The following is a 19,599-nucleotide window of genomic DNA, read 5'->3' as shown; positions in this document are numbered from 1 at the left end:
TGTTCAAGTTAATATGAATTCACCACAATAAGATACTTCAACTTCTAAAAAAGAAGAGAGTTAGAAGGGCTTTTTTTTCTCTCTTTAATCATTTGCTGTTGGATGTGACATACAAAGGGTAGTTTATACTTGACAGTTTAAGAGTTTATTTGTGTTACATTATACAGCAAGGATGAGTATTTCACCTTGCTTAGATGACTGAACAGAAAATAGTTCTACATTTAAAGCTCCACTGGCTGGGGAGTGAGTACTTTTAATTATTCACAAATAAATAATTTAAAGGCCCTTACTCTTCTTATGAATTGACATTTACACATTTTAACTAATTTTCTTATGAGAACTTTATTTGTATGAAGTGAGAACCCGGATAAAAATAGCATCATACAAGTATAGTGGCTTTAACAAGTCTACACATCCCCGTTCAAATGAGTGAATTTTGTGAAATATTAAAAATTTAAATAAAACAAAAACAGAGAGGGACCAAGAACAATCAACTCTAAACTTACGATCATTAACTTGACCTATAAGCTGTACTGCACGACTCAATAAAAAATATACATTTTTGAAAGTAAAAAATAATTAACAGTGTGGTTGCACCAAAACTGAGGCTGTGTTCATTAACCAGTCACATTAAAATTTATGTTAAATGGTAGTCAGCACTGTTAACATTATTAACATTTTTAATTCTTTATTTCATATTCTAACCATGTTGAAATGTTTTATAGATGCGTAGAGCAGGTGAAATAATGTTGAACTCAATATAATTCGACCTTAACCTATCTGGTACCTTGTTTTTGTCTAAAATTTCTTCTCAGTGTCCAGCGTGAGAACATATTCTGTTCGTGAGAGAGAACGCACACACACAGTTCCCACAACTATACTACATTAGGAGCTGTCAAGTTCAATCTGTTTGTGAGATTTTGTTTTGGGAAAAAAGTACGAACTGGTACACTGAAGAATATGTTGTGTCTAAAAGATGAACACAGGTGCGAACTGTGTACCGAGATTCTGTTTTCTTCTCTGTTTTTCTTCTGTTATGTAACATTGTGAGAACCAATCTGTTTTTCTTATTCATGGGAGGAGAAAAAGGCGTTCTTCTACAGACTGGGGTGTATAAAGAGCTCTCTCTCGCAAGGGAGGGGGCACGCACTCTTGGATTGACACACTCTTTACGTGATATTCAATTTGTGTGACCGGAGATCTCTGTAATAAATCATCCTTCGAAGGAGCCTTTTTCACAAAGAAGTCTCATCTCCAATTTTTGGAACACGCAAAAGATGACAAATTATATCATCATTTAACAGCACGTACCCCACCAGCAAGTTAAGTAAAGTCATGATGATACAAAATAATTTTCAAGACGTTAAATGTTTTGTGTGCTGACCCCCATTTATCAAAAATTTGAAGGAAAATTTATTTTTTATTTTTTAACACAGCCACATCCCCATTTAGAAGATGGCATACTATATTTTTAGGTCACAAAAACTTGGCATTTGAACAGGGGTGTGTAGACTTTTCATAACCACTGTACTCCAGTATTTCCATAAACAGTATTTCAGTGTATATGGAGGACAGTTCTGTGTCCTCACTGAGGAGTGACATCATTGTTCTGTCTACTTTACTAACAAACTAAGCCTACAATACCGGCGTAGCAGACATGCAGACTGTACTCATAAAAGGCACACTTTACTGTACATGAAACTTTTCAAAAATGATTCCAGATGGGACCAAAAATGTACAAATAAAAACATTTTTAAAGGGGAAGTCAACCAGAACATTTTCTTGACAATAATATGTTCTATTCAGCCCCACTAGTATAAACACGCTATTCTGATTAATATTGTATTTGTGGAATATGAATTAAGAAGCAAAATGCATCTCAGGGGGCGGCCATTTTGACACTTGCTGTCGACTGAAAATGACATCATGGTTGATCAGGGCGCAGGTAATGATCAATAAATGGCCTTGCGAACGTCACGTGGCTAAAGTCAGAAAACAGGTGAGTCGTGATTGGTCGTTACATGAGTCCCGAGCAACTATCATTTTCAGTTGACAGCAAGTGGAAAAATGGGCGCCCACTGAGATGGTTAAAATGTGTGGTTTTTTGCTCCTTAGTTCAGGTTCACACTATTATTGTTGTATATTTTCGGGTTGACTTACCCTTTAAATCCCAAAGTTATTGGTAAAAAAATGAAATGGTCAATTGGTCCACACCCTTTAGAAGTTGTTATATTAATTATATTAAAAGCATTTTTAAAAGAGAAACAACTATTGTTTCTAAACACATAACAGTATCTGCAGTCTTATTCAGAGTGAAATAGTAGAATTTAAAAAGTGTGCAGCATAACTCAAGTTGTTGTTGTTGTTTTTTTTGGCTTTAATGCCCATCCAAGTCAGCTGCTCAAAATGCACAAGTGAGCGTCAGAGAACATGAGGTTCAACAGAATAGAAAAAGTTAACAAATCCATCACTCAAGCTACAAAGTCAAACTTCTCCTTGTGCATGTTGCAAGTAATGCAACTGAAGATCCAGCTCCCGTGGGAACGAGCAGCCGCATATCATGCACTGCAGAAGCCGCTCGGGGGCAAAAGGCAAACTGGCTCCCAGTTTGTGAGCTTCGGTCTGCGTGGCGAGCTGAGGTAGGGCCGAAGTTTGTGGCATGGGGGGCCTCTCAGTCAGGACAGCCTGAGGGGTGAAGAAAATATTGGGGAGGTGCGGTCTCTGCAGCGGACCGACCGAAACGGTGTGGAGGGAGTGCGTGCCGGGTAAAGCTATGGTGGGAAGCGCGGTGAGCGTTGGGGAGAAAAAAGGAGGCGGCTGGTTTAGGATGATCTGATTGGCTGATACCATGGGTTGCTGCTGCAGGTCCTGTATGCTGCCCGGCTTGAGTTGCCCGGTGAGAAAAAGCTGAGGACCCACGGTGTTATTTTGGAAGCCCCAGAGTGTTGTGCCGATGGCTTGCGGGAAGGGAGTGATGGGGATGGGAAGTTTCTGGCCTGCAGTCTGAGTGGGTACGTTAGCCCAAGCGGCCGCCACCTGCTTCTGCTGTAGCTGGAAGTCTTGATTGTTCGCAACATTCTGAGCGGAGGTCATTTTAGTTGAAGCCCCCAGTGGGGCTTGAATGCCCCACAGAGTGCTACCAATCCCATGAGCAACAGACACCGGAATGGGGACGCTTTGGTCTATCTGAGCCGAGGACGACGCACCTGCGACACCTGAAGTCCTCTGTTTTTGCGCCTCGCTTTCTGTCCACACCTGCTCGGGTTGGCTAACAGTCAACGTTATTGCTTGAGGGTCCCACACGGTGCCGTCCGCTTTCACCGGCCATCTTGGCGGCTGGAGCTCTTGACCGACCTTATTCGGGGAGATCATCAGAGGAGGTTGGACGCTCCACAATGCTGCGCCGTCCCCAAAGGACAACGTGCGGGAGTCATGGTGCAAAGAACCGGATGATGTTGACGTCGCGGCGGCGGGGTGGGTGTGTTTTTCCATCCCGTCCAGTCCAGAGGGGCCGGCTTTTTGAGAGGAGCCGTCTGGCTGCAGCGACGAGGGGGTTGGCATTACGCCGTCACCGTCCACCCCCCATTGGACCGGTGCAGGGCGTAGTTCAGAAAGAAACACTTTCCGCATTCTCAACTGCGTCTCCTCTTGAGATAGCAAGGAAGAATGTGGCATGTGTGAGTCAGGATAAAGAGGAGCCCCCGTTAATGATCGGGACATACCCCACATCAGCCTCCCCCCTCTCCTCCCCCTGCTCCCTCGTCCTCTAGTCCTTCCGGGGACAGAATTCAGCGGACTAAAATTCTGCCCCCGCTTGCGATCGTGGATCTTCTGGTGCACCAGCAAGCTGCTCAACCAGGAGAAGGTTTTGCCGCACTCGCTGCAGCAGTGGGGTCGCTCGCCCGTGTGCGTGTTCAGGTGATCCCGGAGCAGATACGCCAAGCCGAAGCTCTTATCGCACAGGTTGCATTTGTGAGGCTTCTCGCCGTTGTGCGACAGCATATGATGCTGAAGCTGCGCCTCGTCGCTGTAGCCTTTGCGGCAGCTGGTGCAGCGGAAGGGTTTTTCCTGATGCAGCTTCTGGTGGGTTCTCATGTTCTGCAGGAAGGCAAAATCCTTGCCGCAGTCGGGGCATTTATGCGGCTTCTGACCCGAGTGGATGATAACGTGTTGCTGTAAGTAGCTGCTGAATCGGAACCCTTTGCCGCACACGCTGCACTGGTAAGGCTTGTCCTTGGAATGGATGCGCATGTGCAGTTCTAACACCGAGCGATGGCGGAACATTTTCTCACACTCAGGGCACTTGTATGGCTTAATCCCCGTGTCGTCATTTCGCAATTTGACCGGCAGATTTTCACTGGCTAACTCTTTTGGAGGCAAAATTGACACTTTGTCCCAATCTTGTGCTACACTCTGATGAGTTTTGAATATGTGTAATCGTAAACTGATCTCGTCACGGTAAGTACACGGGCAGTGTGGACACTTGTGCCCTTTGTCCCAAACCTTTTTAATTTCTGGGGGCGCCTGGAATTTTCTCTCCTGTGACTCATATTCCACCTCATGAAAATGCATATGGGCTCTGAGGTTGGCTGGCGAGCCGCACGTCTGAGGGCAGAGCGGACAGTTAAAAGTGCGTTTTGGATCGTCACTCGAGGGCGTGTTCTCTTCCCTTTGCGCCGGCGCAGGCGCGGGGGTTTGCTTGGCGGGCTGCTCAGTCGAGGTTTGGTGCAGTCTATGTTGGCGACAGTGTGCCCTCATATTTTGAGCAAAGGCAAATTTCTTACCGCAATCAGGACAGCGAAAGGGCTTCTCGCCCGTGTGCAGATACTGATGCTGTTGGAGGAGGCTGCTGTACTTGAAGCTTTTACCGCATATGGTGCACAAGTACGTGCGGAGTTGGTCGCTGTGCTTGCGCCGGTGGTCTTCCATGACGGAATTGTAACGGAACGCCATGCCGCACTCCGGACATTCGTAGGGTTTAAGGATGGGATGACACCGTTGGTGGCAGCGTAATTTCCTGTAGTCCCGGAAGCTTCGCCCGCACTCCTCGCACGTCCAGTTGCCCTCCTGCGAGTGGGTCATCATGTGCATGGCGACGGAACACCTTAATTGGAACTCTTTGCGGCACAGTGAACAGTGATAAGGTTTGTCATCTGCATCGTTGCAATGGTGGACCCTCAGCTTTTGCGCCGTGGGGAAAAACTTGTCACACGCCGCGCACTGAAAAGCAGCTTTTTCTTTTTCCGCATGGGTTGGCTCCTCCTCCTGCTCCTTATGGACATGTCTGTGTTTAATGAGGCTGTGACGATCCTTAAAGGAAAGGCCGCATTCTTTACAGGTGAGGGGGGCGATTTCATCCTTGTAAGCGTGACTGTGGCGGTGAAGGTAAAACATCTCACGCCGGGCGAAGGATAGTCCGCACTCCTTGCACACCATGCGATTCTTTTTTGGCTTGGAAGTCACATCAGTGTCCTTCTTCTTTTCACTTTCACCGTGATCTTTAACCACATACTCGATCGAGCCCACATCTTCCATTGGATCCTCAGATCTAAGTTCTTTAGCAAAGTTTGGTCCATCAACCTTCTCATGGATTTCCTCTGCAGCAGGAATAGCTTGGGTTTCTGACAGCACTTTTTCAGCAGTCTCTGAAACTGGACATTGAAATGAGAGCCACTGTTTTATAAACTTACTCAAAGAAAAAAATATTGATATATATTGATTAAACTAACACAGAAAGTAGAGATATATGATCAAATGTAAGCGGCTAGCTTGGTTGTACAATACAGTGTACACTGGACAGTGGGGCGAAAGCAGTATAATGGGGACATGGGGGAGGCTAAAAAGCTACCAAAATAGTATAACAACACCGTTAGCGCACACTTACTATTTTCTTCTGTGTGGGAGTCATCCTGTCCACCATCGCCTTCGGGGCAGTCAAAGGGCCGCTGTTCATCTCCCGGTGACTCGGCCATTTTTGGCTCCGATGAATTACATGTTTGGTCGCCTCCAGCCCCCGACTCAATCACCTTAGAATGGCTGGGCAAGGAAGCGCTGTTGTTACCACTGTGCTCGCTACTATGACGCTCCCGGGGTTGACTCGGTGTATTTTCTTCCTTCTGGTCGGAGGTGCCTTCCAGTTCCGCCGAGTCCGTCTTGCCCCCTGATGTTTGGACTTCCTCCGCCAGGGAGTTGTGTCGTCGCGGAGACTCCGGTGGGGATATGGCGGCCATATTCCCCCCCATGCACCCCTGGCATGGGCTCCAGCAGCAGACTCACAAAATTCAGCGAACAAAAGAGGAAATGACGTTTCCGCTCCCAGGTTTCACAGTAAAACTGAAATTGGACGACTGTATTAAACAACAATCAATTTTATGTTGCGACTGTCCTCATTCAGTTTGCGGCTGACCTGGGCCGATCCTACCTGACTTCGGGCAAGGGGAGGAGTAGAGGCACAGGACACCCCCCCCCCCCCCCAAAAAAAAAACTAATTTATTTTGGCAAAGTGTGAGGATTCTAGAATATCCAAACAGGCACAGGGAGAATATGTAAACTCAAGTTCATACTAGAACCAAAATTCAAACCCCAAATCTCATTTGTGCTACCAAGACTTGATCATCGTGCTGCCCTGCGTTAATTTACAGCCATCAATTATACTATACCACTTTCCCTAATTAGGCTCGCGAGTGGTGTTAATTTTATCCGCCATTTTTAAATTTCGTCTCAGTTTTAGTCCAGTTTCAATCCCGCTTGTTAGTTTTTATCATAGTTAGTCAACCTCATCCTGTTTCTATTTAGTCCATTGTTAGTCGACTATAAATCTAGCACTTTAGTCTTCATTTTAGTCCAAGAAAACATAATTGTATTCGTCTAGTTTTATTGTCAGCAGATTATGTTGAACATTTCAAAAACTATTTCACATAAAATGTTTGTTTTTTTTTAATAGGAAAAACAACTTAACACACAATTACAGCATATCAACAAGTGGCTAATATGGCTAGTAAATTAACCAGAATTAGTTAGTGGTCGGATTAACATTATTGTTGGAACATTTAAGACGTTGGATCAATGTTACGTTATAACTACAGTATAATTTACTTTCGTTTAACCTCTCACCGTGAATCTACCTCCTGTCTGTCGCATGTGTTTGTGCATGTTGCACTCGCAAGCTGCAGATTAGGGGGGGTGTCACTGTGTCACATGACAGTGTCACAGAGACAAGATTTTACAAAATCAAATAGTTTTCGTCTCGCTTTTGTTCATGAACTAAAAAGTCTATAGCTTTTAGTCCAGTTTTTATTAAGTGAAGTGCATTTTCGTCTCTTCATTAGTCGACGAAAATGCATACTGATTTAGTCCCAGTTATTGTTTATTAATGAGCGTTTTAGTGTAGTGGTCTAGTTTTAGTACATTGAAAAATGTGTGTTGACGAAATTATTTTTGTTCAGTTTTCATTGACAAAATTAACACTAAGCAAGTGTGCCTGCATATTTCAGATAATTTTGGTGCAGGAGGTGCGGTATATAATTAAAAGTAATTTGCAAGAAATGGTCAGAATTTCTGCATGCATAACTACATAGGAGTAGCACACAGAAAAAAAAACAGTAACACATCCCCACATCTATAGATTCAGGCCAATTAAAATCTCAAAATCTGTCATCCTTTTGCAGGACACTTTGTGAATTAGTGTGCAGCATTTTTACTAGCTACCAAACGATCAATATTTAAATACATGAATCCAAACAGATCTTTTTTTTGTCATATTGCAACTAGGAGTACACATTACAATATTTAATTGATTAAAATAAGACCTTGGGAAAAAAATTGTAAGGTATCCCCAGAACCATAAAACTTGAAAACATGCTTAAGGCAGTTTAGTCATCAATGTTTGAGGAAGCCGGAGTAACCAGAGAAAACCTGCAGAAGTGCAGAGAAAAAGTAAAATCCAGAGCTATGTGGCCATTCAACATTTATTTCCACTTTAATACATTTCATATCTACAAAATATAGCATTGAACTAAAAAGATAGCAATAGCCTATGCAGTTCTTGAATGCAGAATAAATTGTAGCTGATGTAGTTTGCGTTGTTGCTCTATGACATGCTGAGGTACAGGGAACCCTTGCATTATTATTATTTTTTAGCTTATTACTGTACTTTGCTGCCATATTGTGGAATTTTGTTGTTTTTTCCCCCCCTTTTGCATTTGAGATGTTCCGTTTTGCTGGGTGTCCTATGCAATTACGAAGGGGGAAGAGGAGGGAGAATCAAATGTTCAGATATTTTTGCCAGTCACTACAACCCGCTCATAGCAGGTGTTCACTGTACTTCAATCTTCTACCGTAAATGTTGTTGCCGCAATGTCTCAAGTGGTGCGTTCATTGCGTGTGTTCTTGCTGCGCACTCCCAACAGCTTCTGCAGGAGGATTTTTGATGGAGTGCCAACACCTTCTGCGACATGTGTTCTCATGCCCTTTCTGAAACGGTCAGCAAATTCCTCGAGACCCGTGCCCGCACGATTTTCCAGCTGAATGTTTGCATCTCTGAGCCCTCGTAGCTCGTCTTCGAACAAGGAGCCCCGTGGGAGGTTCGAGATGACCCTGTTGCGCTCTGAGCGGCGGCTGAGGACTGCGCTCCAGGCTGCTATTGAGGGAAAGGCGGACATTATTCTGAGGTTGGCGGTGCTCTGATGTAAAGACAGTCACAGTCAGAATCCTCAACATCTCTGGTTTGTCGTCATCCTTGTCCAAAATATCTTTCTTGGACCATCCTCCTCCAAAGCCTGCACACATGAACATCAAATGTGGTTTGTTAAGTAGCCGCTGATGGTGTAACTGTACGTTCATCTGACATTGGTATAGGAATAGCAGGTTAAGATTGGTTGTCTGTCTCTGCTGCCGGGTTTACATGGAGACCTTTTTTTTGTAATTCTCATTCAAGATCTCTGGTCAACTGTTTACATGTGACGTAGATTCTGATCTGTCAGTTGTATGTGCCACTACATTAACCAGAGCAGCTGTTTTACGGCATACACAGATTGACGTAAACATCACAATTTTGCATTTAGCACAGTGGTTGCTATTAACCCTTGTATATGACTGCAGCATGACCTTTTTATTTATTGATTTATATTTAAATATTTTTACATATTTATTTTTGTATTTATTTTAAACTTTTATTTATGTATATATTTTTGTTGTTTTTATTTCCATTTATATATATATTTTTTTGTATTAAAATTTTTAATTATATTTTTATATCCGTTTCATTTCACTTTTATTTATTTTAGCATTTTTGGTCCTTCATAAAAAAACAAGTTACAAGTAGTTCAAATTAACAACACCTGTGATGTATTAAAATCCACAAAGTAGTAAGCATATACAGTATTTATATCCATTTTGAAAGATATAGGAAACCGCTACACTTATTAACCATATCCATACTCTATGCTTACTACGCTTTTATTTTGTTATCTTGTTCTATAAAGTTACTCACCAGCAGCTGAGTCTATCCTTGACTAGGTGGTTGGGTTTACAATTCATTAGCAATGACAGGCTATATTAAATTAGCTAATGTTTACCTGACTGCAGACATGCAATTGTGTAAGACAGTTGTAATTTGCAGTAGACGCATAGAATTTAGACACTTCCAATTTAATACAACTCACAATAGTGAATCTGTGTATAGAGTAAGAGCACTTGTATGATTTTAAAACTTAAATTTCAAAATTGTCCTTTCAAAGGGTCATCCTCAACTTATCTCATCGCAATAAGTACATGGGCAGTACTTTTCCCCCAAAAGGATTCTCATAAGAATTGCGATTCTCAGTACGATTCTCATTCTTAGTACGATTTTATTAAAATTATTTTATACTGCCTTGCCCTTGTTTGTGTGTGCCTTTATTGGGAGCGCTGTTCATGCTGTACATGATTTGGCCACTTAGGGGCAGTGTGGTTCCACGCGTTCTGATACACTGCTTAGTTGTAACCACATTAGAGAGTAAAGTGGAAAAAAATCACGATCAAGTTATGTCAATAAAAGTTGTTGTTGTTGTTTTTGCAGCATAGGAAGAGCATATGCCGGTGAGTAATGTTAAGATGCTCCTCTGTAAACATTCCTGAAGTGTTTTGAATGAATAGCCGTTCTTTTGAGTGACAGAAGTGCAGCTAATTAGCATTAGCGAGTCAGACTGAAGTAGATGATGACAATCCTTTGTACATCTATAAATTGAAGCAGAAATAATTGTCAATCAAATCAAAAATCCTTCAGACTCAAAAATTGATTCCGAATCTAATCGCAGACCCCCAAAAAATCGCAATCGAATCGAATTGTGAAACAGTCAGAGATTCCCACACCTAATTGGCAGTGTGGCTGGACGCTTTTTCTCGTGACTCGTACTTCCACCTCACGAAATGTCATGTTGGCTCTCAGGTTGGCTGGGGAGCTGCTTGTCTGGGGACAAAGGAGACAGTTAAGCATTCTTTCCCTTGCGCCGGTGCAGACACAAGGGGTCCGCTTGGTGGGAAGAAGCTTAAGCTTGTGACAACATGCCTTTCAATTTCAAAACAAACTCTTACCACAATCAGGACAATGGAAGAGCTTGTCGCCGGTGCGCAGATTCTGACTCTGTTGAAGCAGACTCTGGTACATGAAGGTCTTACCACAAATGGGACACAGGAAAGAGCGTAGTCCCTCAGCGTGCTTGCGCCGGTGAGCTTCCAAGATGGAGAAGTGCGTGAAGGCCACGCCGCACTCCGGACATACGTAGGGTTTAAGGACGGGGTGACATCGCTGGTGGCAGCGCATCGTCCTGTAGTCCGGAAAGCTTCGACCGCACTCCTTGCACGTCCACATGCCGTCTTCTGAGTGGTTCAGCATGTGCTTGGCGACGGCGCACTTGACGACGAACTCTTTGCGGCACAGGGTACAATGATAAGGCATGTCGTCTGTATCGTCGCATTTGTGACGCCTCAATTTTGGCGCCGTAGGGAAAAATTGATCGCACGCCGCACACTGAAAACGAGCTTCCTCCTCATACTTCGGCTGCTCTGTATGCACATGTCTGTGTTTCATGAGGCTGCGGCGGTCCTTGAAGGAAAGTCCGCATTCTAAACATTTGAGGGGAACCAGTTCATCCTTGTGTGCGTGATAGTGGCGGTGAAGGTAGAACATTTCTCGACGGGGGAAGGACGTTCCGCACTCGTTGCACACCATACGAAACTTTTTAGGGTTGGTTTTCGAATCAATGTCCTTCCCTTTGTCAGCCTCACCGTGATCTTGAAGCACATACTCTATGGAGTACTCGGCTTCCACTGGCTCTTTAGATGGTTCTTTCGCAGCGCTTGCTCCATCAGCCTTCGCGTGAATTTCCTCTACATCAGACAGAGCTTGCTTTTCTGGGGGCACTTTCTCAGTAGTCTCTAAAACTGAAAATGGAAACCAGTGAAAACATTTGATCAATTTAAACAAAATTATGGGATGATACAAAACATAAATGTACACACAAGGCAAATTAGAGCAAAATGACAAAATGCAAGCAGCTAGCTTGATTGGACAGCTGTGCGTTAAAGAATTGGAGATTTATAAACTTTGTGGTCTCATCCTGTTAAAAAAAACATTTCATTTAATGAATACTTTAAATAATAGTATTAAAATCTAAAGTCTCTTAACATCCACAACCTGTTTAAGCCATCTAAAGTGAGCTAAAGCAACATCATCAAGCTAATTTCTTACCATGAGTAGACAGACCTAAGTTCTCACTTCTATTTTTCATTTTTTTCAGTGGAGTGTCATTCAATCTAACGCATCCTCAGAAAACGACTACACAGTGTATGTATTGCAGTGACCTTAACTACAAGAACACATTTTGAGCCAGTGAATATGTACTAGCTCGTGGCATAATGGTTAAGGCACTTGCCCTAAAAGTGCGGATCATGGGTTGGAATCCTGCTTTTAGCAATTAAAAAAAATATATATATATAATACACTATATACATAATTTCTTGACAAGAGCTTAGTACATGCTCTAAGGGTTATGGTTATGATTAGGCAGGTAATGCTAACAGCTTGAGGTTATGTTTAGGGTGAGGCAGGTAATGCTAACAGCTTGAGGTTATGTTTAGGGTTAGGCAGTAGTCTACCAGCGGCAAAATAAAATGAAAACTTGGAAAATGGACACGGAAGGGGGTGGAGCGAGGAAGGAACCACGCCCAGATTGACCAATCTGAGCCGTTCACGTCAAAATAGCGCTAGCAGGACAGTTGTCGGTTATGGCAAAAATATCCACTGCCAAAAGACTAACACCCAAGTTTATCTTCGTATAATTGTAGCCAAGTTAGTTCTTGACTAGTTAGCACAGCATAGCATGTATCTTGAACAAAACATTTGCATTTATGTACAACTTGATACTGGAATTAATAATGCTAAAATTGAAATATTTGAATAATATTTTATTTCCTTGAATCGTAAATGATTTATTCAGAAATAGTTAGATGTATCAGGTGAAAAATATATATTTGGAACAGGGTTGCGAGTCAAACAGCAAAAAATATACGTCAGAAATCAAGTGCTTTATGGTTGATCAGGACAAGACAAAATAAAATAAAATAAATATATATACGGCGGTTAATTATCTGTTCATCTTTAATTAAAACATGACCAAAACAACACTGGCCCACAAACTGACTGTACATGGAGCAAAGTTTTGTCAGCCGGCAGACTCGAGCTAACACGTACCATTTTCTTCCGAGTCGTCCTCGTATTCGGACTCAGAAAAGTCAAAGGTCCGCCGCCGTTCGCCTCCTGGTGACTCGGCCATTTTTGGCTCAGGTGAATAACATACGCCGTTCGCCACTCTCGCGCTCCCGGAGTGGTAGTGGTTTATGTGGTTTCTCCCTCCTGGCCCGAGGCGCTTTCCAGTGCAACCGCGCCTGTCTTGCAAACTGGAAAGGGTTTACCTACTCGGTCAAGAAGTTACGTTGTTTTGGACACTGCTGTAGGGATACGGTAGCCATATTTCCCCCTTGCACTTACGCTACTCTGCAAACTGAGCTTCGCCAGTCACTGAGCTCAAAGCGGAAATGGCGTTTCTCTGCGTGCCGAGATTTCAAATTAAAACTCGCCACTAGTGCCAACTATGAAAGGTTTGACCCCGTTGTAAAAGAATGCCACAGGTGATCAACCAGTCTTACTTTTATTTATGTGTTAATACATTACAAAATATAGCTTGTGCAAAACTATAAATATGATAGCAATATGCTGTTTTAGTTTTTAGACAATCTACACACAAATCGCACTGCATGCAGAAATATAATTGCCCTACATATTTACGTATGATCTAATTCCACCCTAGAATTTGACAAACATACTGTTTATGTCTCTAGTTTTTCTTGATAGTGCATACAAGCAAAATCGGGTGCTTTATTATTTTTTTCTTCGTTTTCTTTTTTGTCTCAGATTGCATTAAACTCAACACATTTTTAATGTGTTGCCAAAGTTGAAAAAGTATCCACAATGAAACTGCTAAAACACAGGCATACATTAGCAGGTAGTTACAGTAGCAGTTGTAATACAATATACAATACACACAAAAAGTTAGGCATATTGGGATATAAGGGTGAAATTTCAAGATGTCTTTCTGTGACTCTTCCACTCTCTGCAGCTCACCTTATGACACTCGAACGCTCAGTGGCCATGGTCCTCTCACAACTTCCTGTTTGAAGCCTTATTATAATGGCACGGTAATGTTGATCGATTTTTAGGTGTCATCTTTGTCTCATGATGTCAAAACGTCAACATGTTGCCAATTCTAATTAAACCTGAGAATTTAGTAGTGAACCGTTGTGAATGTTTATCTCATTTTCTTGTTAGATAGCAGCAAGTTGTGCTTAAGTTCACCTGAAATTTCACCTGAAAGCTGAATATCCCGAACTTTTTGGGAGTAGTATTGTTGGCTACTAAGGCTGAACAAGAAATCGAATTCAAATCAACATCACGATGTAATAGAATGCAATTTTCAAACCGCAAAGGCTGCAATTTGGAAGAAAAACAAAAACAGCTTCATTTTGGTCGGTTGGTAGGTTTTATTTTTTTTATATTTACATATGATTGTTTCATTAAAAGTGAAAGTTATAAAGCCACAGATTAGTTTGCATTGTTGTAATCTGATTTATGACTTATTGGTTTATGATTACGCCACATTTTGTGACATCATAGTGAACGCTTTTTGCATACACTTAAGCTATGAGACCAAAAACATTTATGTATACAAAGAAATCTGATATTGTTTATTGTAATACAAAATAATTTATTGCTTGTTTAAAAAAAATAAATAAACTTGAAAATTGCATATTAAATTGGAATCGCAATATTGAGGGGGATTTTTTATTATTATTATTATTTTTGTTCAGCCCTAGTTGTAACCATCCTACCCCGCAAAAGTTAGACATTTCATTACATGACAATGTTGTTTATACATTACAAGCTCTATTGAAAAGCATGAACGTAAACACACCAGGACCTCCAGTAAATTCTGGACTAGGAAAAATGTGTCTAAAGGGCTCGAGTTGTTCCTCAACTCTATTTGTCAGGAGGTTTTATAGCGTAAGAATATGTACAGTTAAATTTAAGGCCACCCTATAAGCTCACGTCTAATAGTTCTTTCTAAGGACAACTTTTAAGTGCAACGGGTATTTCTGAAGCAAGACTCCAAATACTATATTCATAGAAAACGAAAACAAAATTCACTGTCACATCCTTAATGATCAAGTATGTAAAGTGTGTGCTTTTAACCGTCAGCCGGCCCCTTCGGTTCTCAGCGTCGTCTCCTGCGCCTGTGATCGAAAGCTCTCCCTCGCCGCGGTTTCTGCGTGCACCCGTTGACGCCCGCGGGCGGGTGCGAGGGAAAAGTGGCTTGTAGGTCAGGTGAGGACGGCGAAGGAACCGCGGTTCCGGCGGAAGGGTTGTCTGAATGCCGAGTCAGCTGGAGCTGATGTAGTTTGTGTTGTTGTTGTTGTACTTCATTCTGTTGCTGTGGTTGTTGCTGCGATGCCTGCGAATACTGCGTCTGTTGCACGCGTTGTTGCTGCTGCTGCTGCGCCTCAAGCACTCCCAGCAGCCTCTGCAGCAGGACGTTGTTTTGCTGGAGACTGAGCGCCAGCGCCTCCTGCGAGGCGACGAGCGTTCTCATGTCCTGTCGGAAACAGTCGGCGAATTCCCGCAGGCTGGTGTCCACGCGGTTTCCCAGCTGAATCGCCGCCTCTCCCAGCCCCCGGAGCTCATCCTCGAGCCAGGAGCCGCGCGGCGGGGCCTCCAGGGGACCCTGTTGTGGTCCGAGCGATGGCTGAGGGCTGCTGGGCTCCGGGCTGCCATTGAGGAACGGGGCGCTGTACAGCGGGGAGGGGGGCAGCCATCGTTCGGAGGTGGGAGGGGCTCCGATGCCCAGGCCTAACCCGAGGCCTAGTTTGTCTTCCATGCTGTTGTCTTCGTCTTCACAGTCAGGAACCCCAACGTCTCGCTCGTGCTCTGGATTGTCGTCGTCCTTGTCCAAGGCATCTTTCTCGGAGCCCTCCCCTCCAAAACCTGGAAAGGTGAGCATAAAATGTGTTTTTCGAAGCATGGCCCGCCAGCCTGGGGGGGGGGGGGGTCATTTGTAGCCCGCCATTCATTTTCAACGGCCCACGCCGTATACTAAAAATGACATTTGACAAGGCCCACAAGGGTGTTTTTAAAAGTATATATACAAATAAACTATTTACAACTCAAATAATAACCAGCATTACCCAAAAGGATGTGGTGAATAAAGAGTATTCGATGTCTTCCACTTTCTGCTCAGTGTCAAGGTCCAATTTATGAACATTAATTAGGGTCATCTTACTACAGTTTGCTTTTGTTGTGCTTCTGAATGAGGAAATAGGATTTAGTCGCTGTCGAGTGCACGGCTGGATCTAGTCCAGCGGGATGCAGGGTCCAGGCCAATCACAAATTTAGAAAATTCTCAACTATTTGCTTTATCATGTTTAACAAAGACGCTGTTATGTAGAAGTTTTTCAATAATTAGGAAATATAAACAAATCATTGCTTGTTTGATTGATTTCAGTGTGTTTAATAAAGTTAAAGAATTTCAAAGCGGCCCCAGCATCCATTTTTATGTATACGGCCCTCAAATGGAAGTGTGTCAACTTCAGTGCTCAAGAGCCAACCTTTTATTTTTTATTGACAGATCATCACTGATGTAATAAAAAAATATATATACTTTTTATACTGTATATAATACTTAAACACTAACAACTCATTCACAGCTATGGGTTTTATAATTGACAACATTTTTTTTATAATTAATTAGCCAATTTAAAAAAATGATAAAATAACCCAATTATCTAAAATGATAAATGATAGTAAAAATAATAATAATCAATTTTAGGAGGGAAAAAAACAAAGAGATTAACGCCACAGGGCCATAATTTGACCACCCCTGGTCTACTAGTGGATTACTGGCAAAATCTGTACTATTATCTGTCTAAAAGTTCTGTTCCTGTGGTGGCAATGTAACCATAAATTTGTACCCCAGGCAGAACATATGCTAATGGAGTAGCATATGAAGGACCAAAACTGCAAAAATTAAAAATAAATAAGTGACTAAATAAATAAGTAAAAGTGAAAATGAAAACTAATATAAAAACATAAATCAAAAAATTAATACAAACAAATAAATAGAAATACAAACAATATATATATATTTATATATCCCTAAATAAATAAATAAAAGTAAAAATAAAAACAAAAATAAAAAACAAGATTAAAAAATAAAAAATAAAAATAAATATATAAATAGAATAAAACGCTCTGCTTTCACATTTATTTATTTCATGCTGCAGACGCGCTGTCGGGTCAAAATGTTATTCAAATGAGGGGGCGGTCCTAAGCGTGTCTTGGGTTGGGCTCCGCTGTTGCAAACTGCCGAGAGTGAGCAGGTCGGCGAACAAGGAAGTCTCGCCGCCTTGCATGGAGAGCTCCAGCAATGGACGACCCTCCTGTCCACTGTCACCACAACTTGTCGAGCAACCATGTATATTTATTTATTTTTTTATTGTATTTTTATATGTGTGTTTATTTTCACTTTTAGTCATTTATTTATTTAGTCTATTTATTTTTAATTTGGGCAGTTTTGGTCCTCTATAGTAGCAAGGTCATAATCACAGAAAGTGGAAAAGGCCATAAATCCGAGGCCATAAATACGAAACAAATAAACAATATAGAAAAACAGTAAATTACAACTTACATTTGTTGTGCCATGTAACAAAATATTGTTACATCTGTTTTGCCCAAAGCAGTTAGTGCATGTGTATAGTGTTTTTTTGTACTCCCCTCAAAATCCCCAAATACACCAAGCAAGTCAAACAGTTTACCTGTGTCCGACTCAGGAAAGCATGTGAACGTGGGCTTCGGTCTGGAGCTTTGCTTTTGCTTGCCGTGTTGAAGCCTGGGGCTGGACTGCGAAGATTGTCCGAGCATCGACGCTCTGCCGGAGGGCAGAGACCAGCTTCGGTGGCGGGCGTCCGCCAGCCGCCCGCCGTTGCGTCTTTTCAGGTCATCCCAACGCTTTTTGACCTCCCGAAGCGTACGCGGGACTCTGGACACGGCGTTGACCCTCTCGAGGATTCCGGCCCATATGCGTTCCCTCTCGCGCCGTCGGAGCCTCCCCGCCGGGCCGAACAGCTCTCCTTCACACCGCGTCACCTCGGACACCAGCACCTCCAGCTCGGCGCCGCTGAAGCGACTTTTTCGTTTGCCTGCGCCATTGGCAGCGAGTGCAGCTGACATAGCTCTGTCTGTAGGGATCGCAAACAACAACACAAGAACAGAAGGTTTATAAATCGAGAGAAAAAATGCAACCGTTTATTTTAAAAGTTTTTTAACTTACTTTGTTCGACGGACAAGAGGTCGTCTGAGGACATACCGGGCGCCATCAGTTTGGGGTGCACCACTACCACGTTGAAGGGCAACCCCGGGCGCGGCGCACTGCTCTGGTCACAGCTGCCCTCCGAGTCGTCGTCATCCCTGGGGAAGCCGTTGTCGGAAGCCCCCCCTGCGGAGTGTCCCTCGGGAGACTCCACTTTGATGTGCATGGGAGGAGATTGCTCATACAGCAGCCCCCCGTCCTCACAGTAGTCCGTCATGGGTTGGGGGGCTGGTTTTAGCGTAGAACTGACTGGGCGGTCAATTCTGGTGCTGACGAGCGTGGCCCCATTAACACCGGATCAGCGTTTCGCTGCAGATACAGTCTAAGACATTATGAACTCACTGCAATGTAGTGGTCGAAGGCCTTCTTTGCTACCCTAAATTATCAGAATCTATCACCAACATTTACAACCCAAATTCTTATATTAGTTCCATGTAATTTGTTTTCATTTCTTCCCAACAGTCTGTTCTCATTTAAAGTGTTTTTCTTGGCTGCACTGCTCCCTGTAGTGTAGATGTCATATATTTTTCTTTGGACCAATCAGATATCAGAATCAAAAGTGCTGGCCCATGAAACTAAAACTATATTAGCAACATGACTGTTCAGCCAATCACATTTCAAATTCGTCCTCTCCACATCCGCTCTTGTTAATATATTGAATAATCAGCATCCAACAGTATGATGTATTAAACATGGTCCAATTTCCGGTATATGCTGTTATATTTCTGAAGTATCAGAGTGGAATTTAAAGAGCTATTAATCCCCCATATATTATTAAACTATTTAAAATGAAATGGGATGGAATTGGAAGTTCTTGCCAGCTTTAAGGTGAGCTGCAGCTATATAAATAAATGTCATTATTTACACTAGCTGAAATTTGGCTGCTCAAGTTTTGTCAATGCATCAACGCTGTACATAAACTAATATTGAAGCACACGACATACATGGATCAATAAGCTGTGTGCCTGTTTTAAGACCAATCGCATAAGTGCTGAGACCACCCATTACAAACATGTCCCCTTGTTTGTAAAAGCCCAGTGTTAATAAAATGTACTTATAAATGGGACGATGTCGCGTTCATCTGACCGCCCAGCTGTTTTGACAGGGCTGCATCGTCCCAGCCTGAGGATCCCCTCCGACGCTAAAAGACAACAAACAGACGTGACACGCTTAACAAACGCGCCTCGGCCAGACACACACAATTAGAGAGGGCCGCGTAATTCATTTTTGCGCTGCGTCGCATCCATCCGCAGTTCGGACCACACCACGACCGCAACGGCTGCGCACTGGCCATACGTTGACACGGTGACAGAGCCAGGAAGAAGCTAGACGTTCGCTAACACGCTAACACGCTAGCACAAGTTGCGCCAAAGGCGAAGGTTAGAGGTGTCACAAAGAGCGATGCGGATATTATTCTTAGTTAAAAATATTAAAAGTGGTCTTATTCCTACCTCATGACAACGACGCGCGGAGGAGAGGGAGGTGGGGAAGCAAAACACAATCCGCGCAGCTGTTAGCTCGGCGACGATACACAAGCCCGAGACCGTCGCTCTCTGTTGACGTCATCGGGGAGAGGAGCGTCGCACCAATCACATATAGGACGTATTTACTACTATTGTTTTCAAACGTTTAAATAATAATAATA

General features: G+C 42.8%; 3 protein-coding genes across 3 annotated transcripts; all 3 read right to left on the bottom strand.

Moving 5' to 3' along the window:
• Window positions 1-92: 92 nt before the first annotated feature.
• Window positions 93-6,437, bottom strand: LOC144058283 (uncharacterized). The gene is made up of 2 exons (XM_077576665.1): window positions 5,885-6,437; window positions 93-5,651 (listed from the first exon to the last, which is right to left on the bottom strand). Exons 1-2 carry the CDS (start codon window positions 6,240-6,242, stop codon window positions 2,485-2,487), a joined length of 3,525 nt encoding a protein of 1,174 aa, XP_077432791.1. The 5' UTR covers window positions 6,243-6,437; the 3' UTR covers window positions 93-2,484.
• Window positions 6,438-7,959: 1,522 nt separating this feature from the next.
• LOC144058384 (uncharacterized) lies at window positions 7,960-13,070 on the bottom strand. Its single transcript, XM_077576821.1, has 4 exons — window positions 12,731-13,070; window positions 10,573-11,421; window positions 10,351-10,447; window positions 7,960-8,777 (listed from the first exon to the last, which is right to left on the bottom strand). Exons 1-3 carry the CDS (start codon window positions 12,810-12,812, stop codon window positions 10,401-10,403), a joined length of 978 nt encoding a protein of 325 aa, XP_077432947.1. The 5' UTR covers window positions 12,813-13,070; the 3' UTR covers window positions 7,960-8,777; window positions 10,351-10,400.
• Window positions 13,071-13,168: 98 nt separating this feature from the next.
• LOC144058372 (uncharacterized) lies at window positions 13,169-19,516 on the bottom strand. Its single transcript, XM_077576793.1, has 4 exons — window positions 19,406-19,516; window positions 17,916-19,095; window positions 17,401-17,823; window positions 13,169-15,574 (listed from the first exon to the last, which is right to left on the bottom strand). Exons 2-4 carry the CDS (start codon window positions 18,169-18,171, stop codon window positions 14,808-14,810), a joined length of 1,446 nt encoding a protein of 481 aa, XP_077432919.1. The 5' UTR covers window positions 18,172-19,095; window positions 19,406-19,516; the 3' UTR covers window positions 13,169-14,807.
• Between the last annotated feature and the right edge of the window lie 83 nt (window positions 19,517-19,599).

This window comes from Vanacampus margaritifer, chromosome 9 (genome assembly GCF_051991255.1).
Source record: "Vanacampus margaritifer isolate UIUO_Vmar chromosome 9, RoL_Vmar_1.0, whole genome shotgun sequence".
NCBI classification, from domain to species: domain Eukaryota; kingdom Metazoa; phylum Chordata; class Actinopteri; order Syngnathiformes; family Syngnathidae; genus Vanacampus; species Vanacampus margaritifer.
This window is presented reverse-complemented; position numbering and strand designations above follow the sequence as displayed.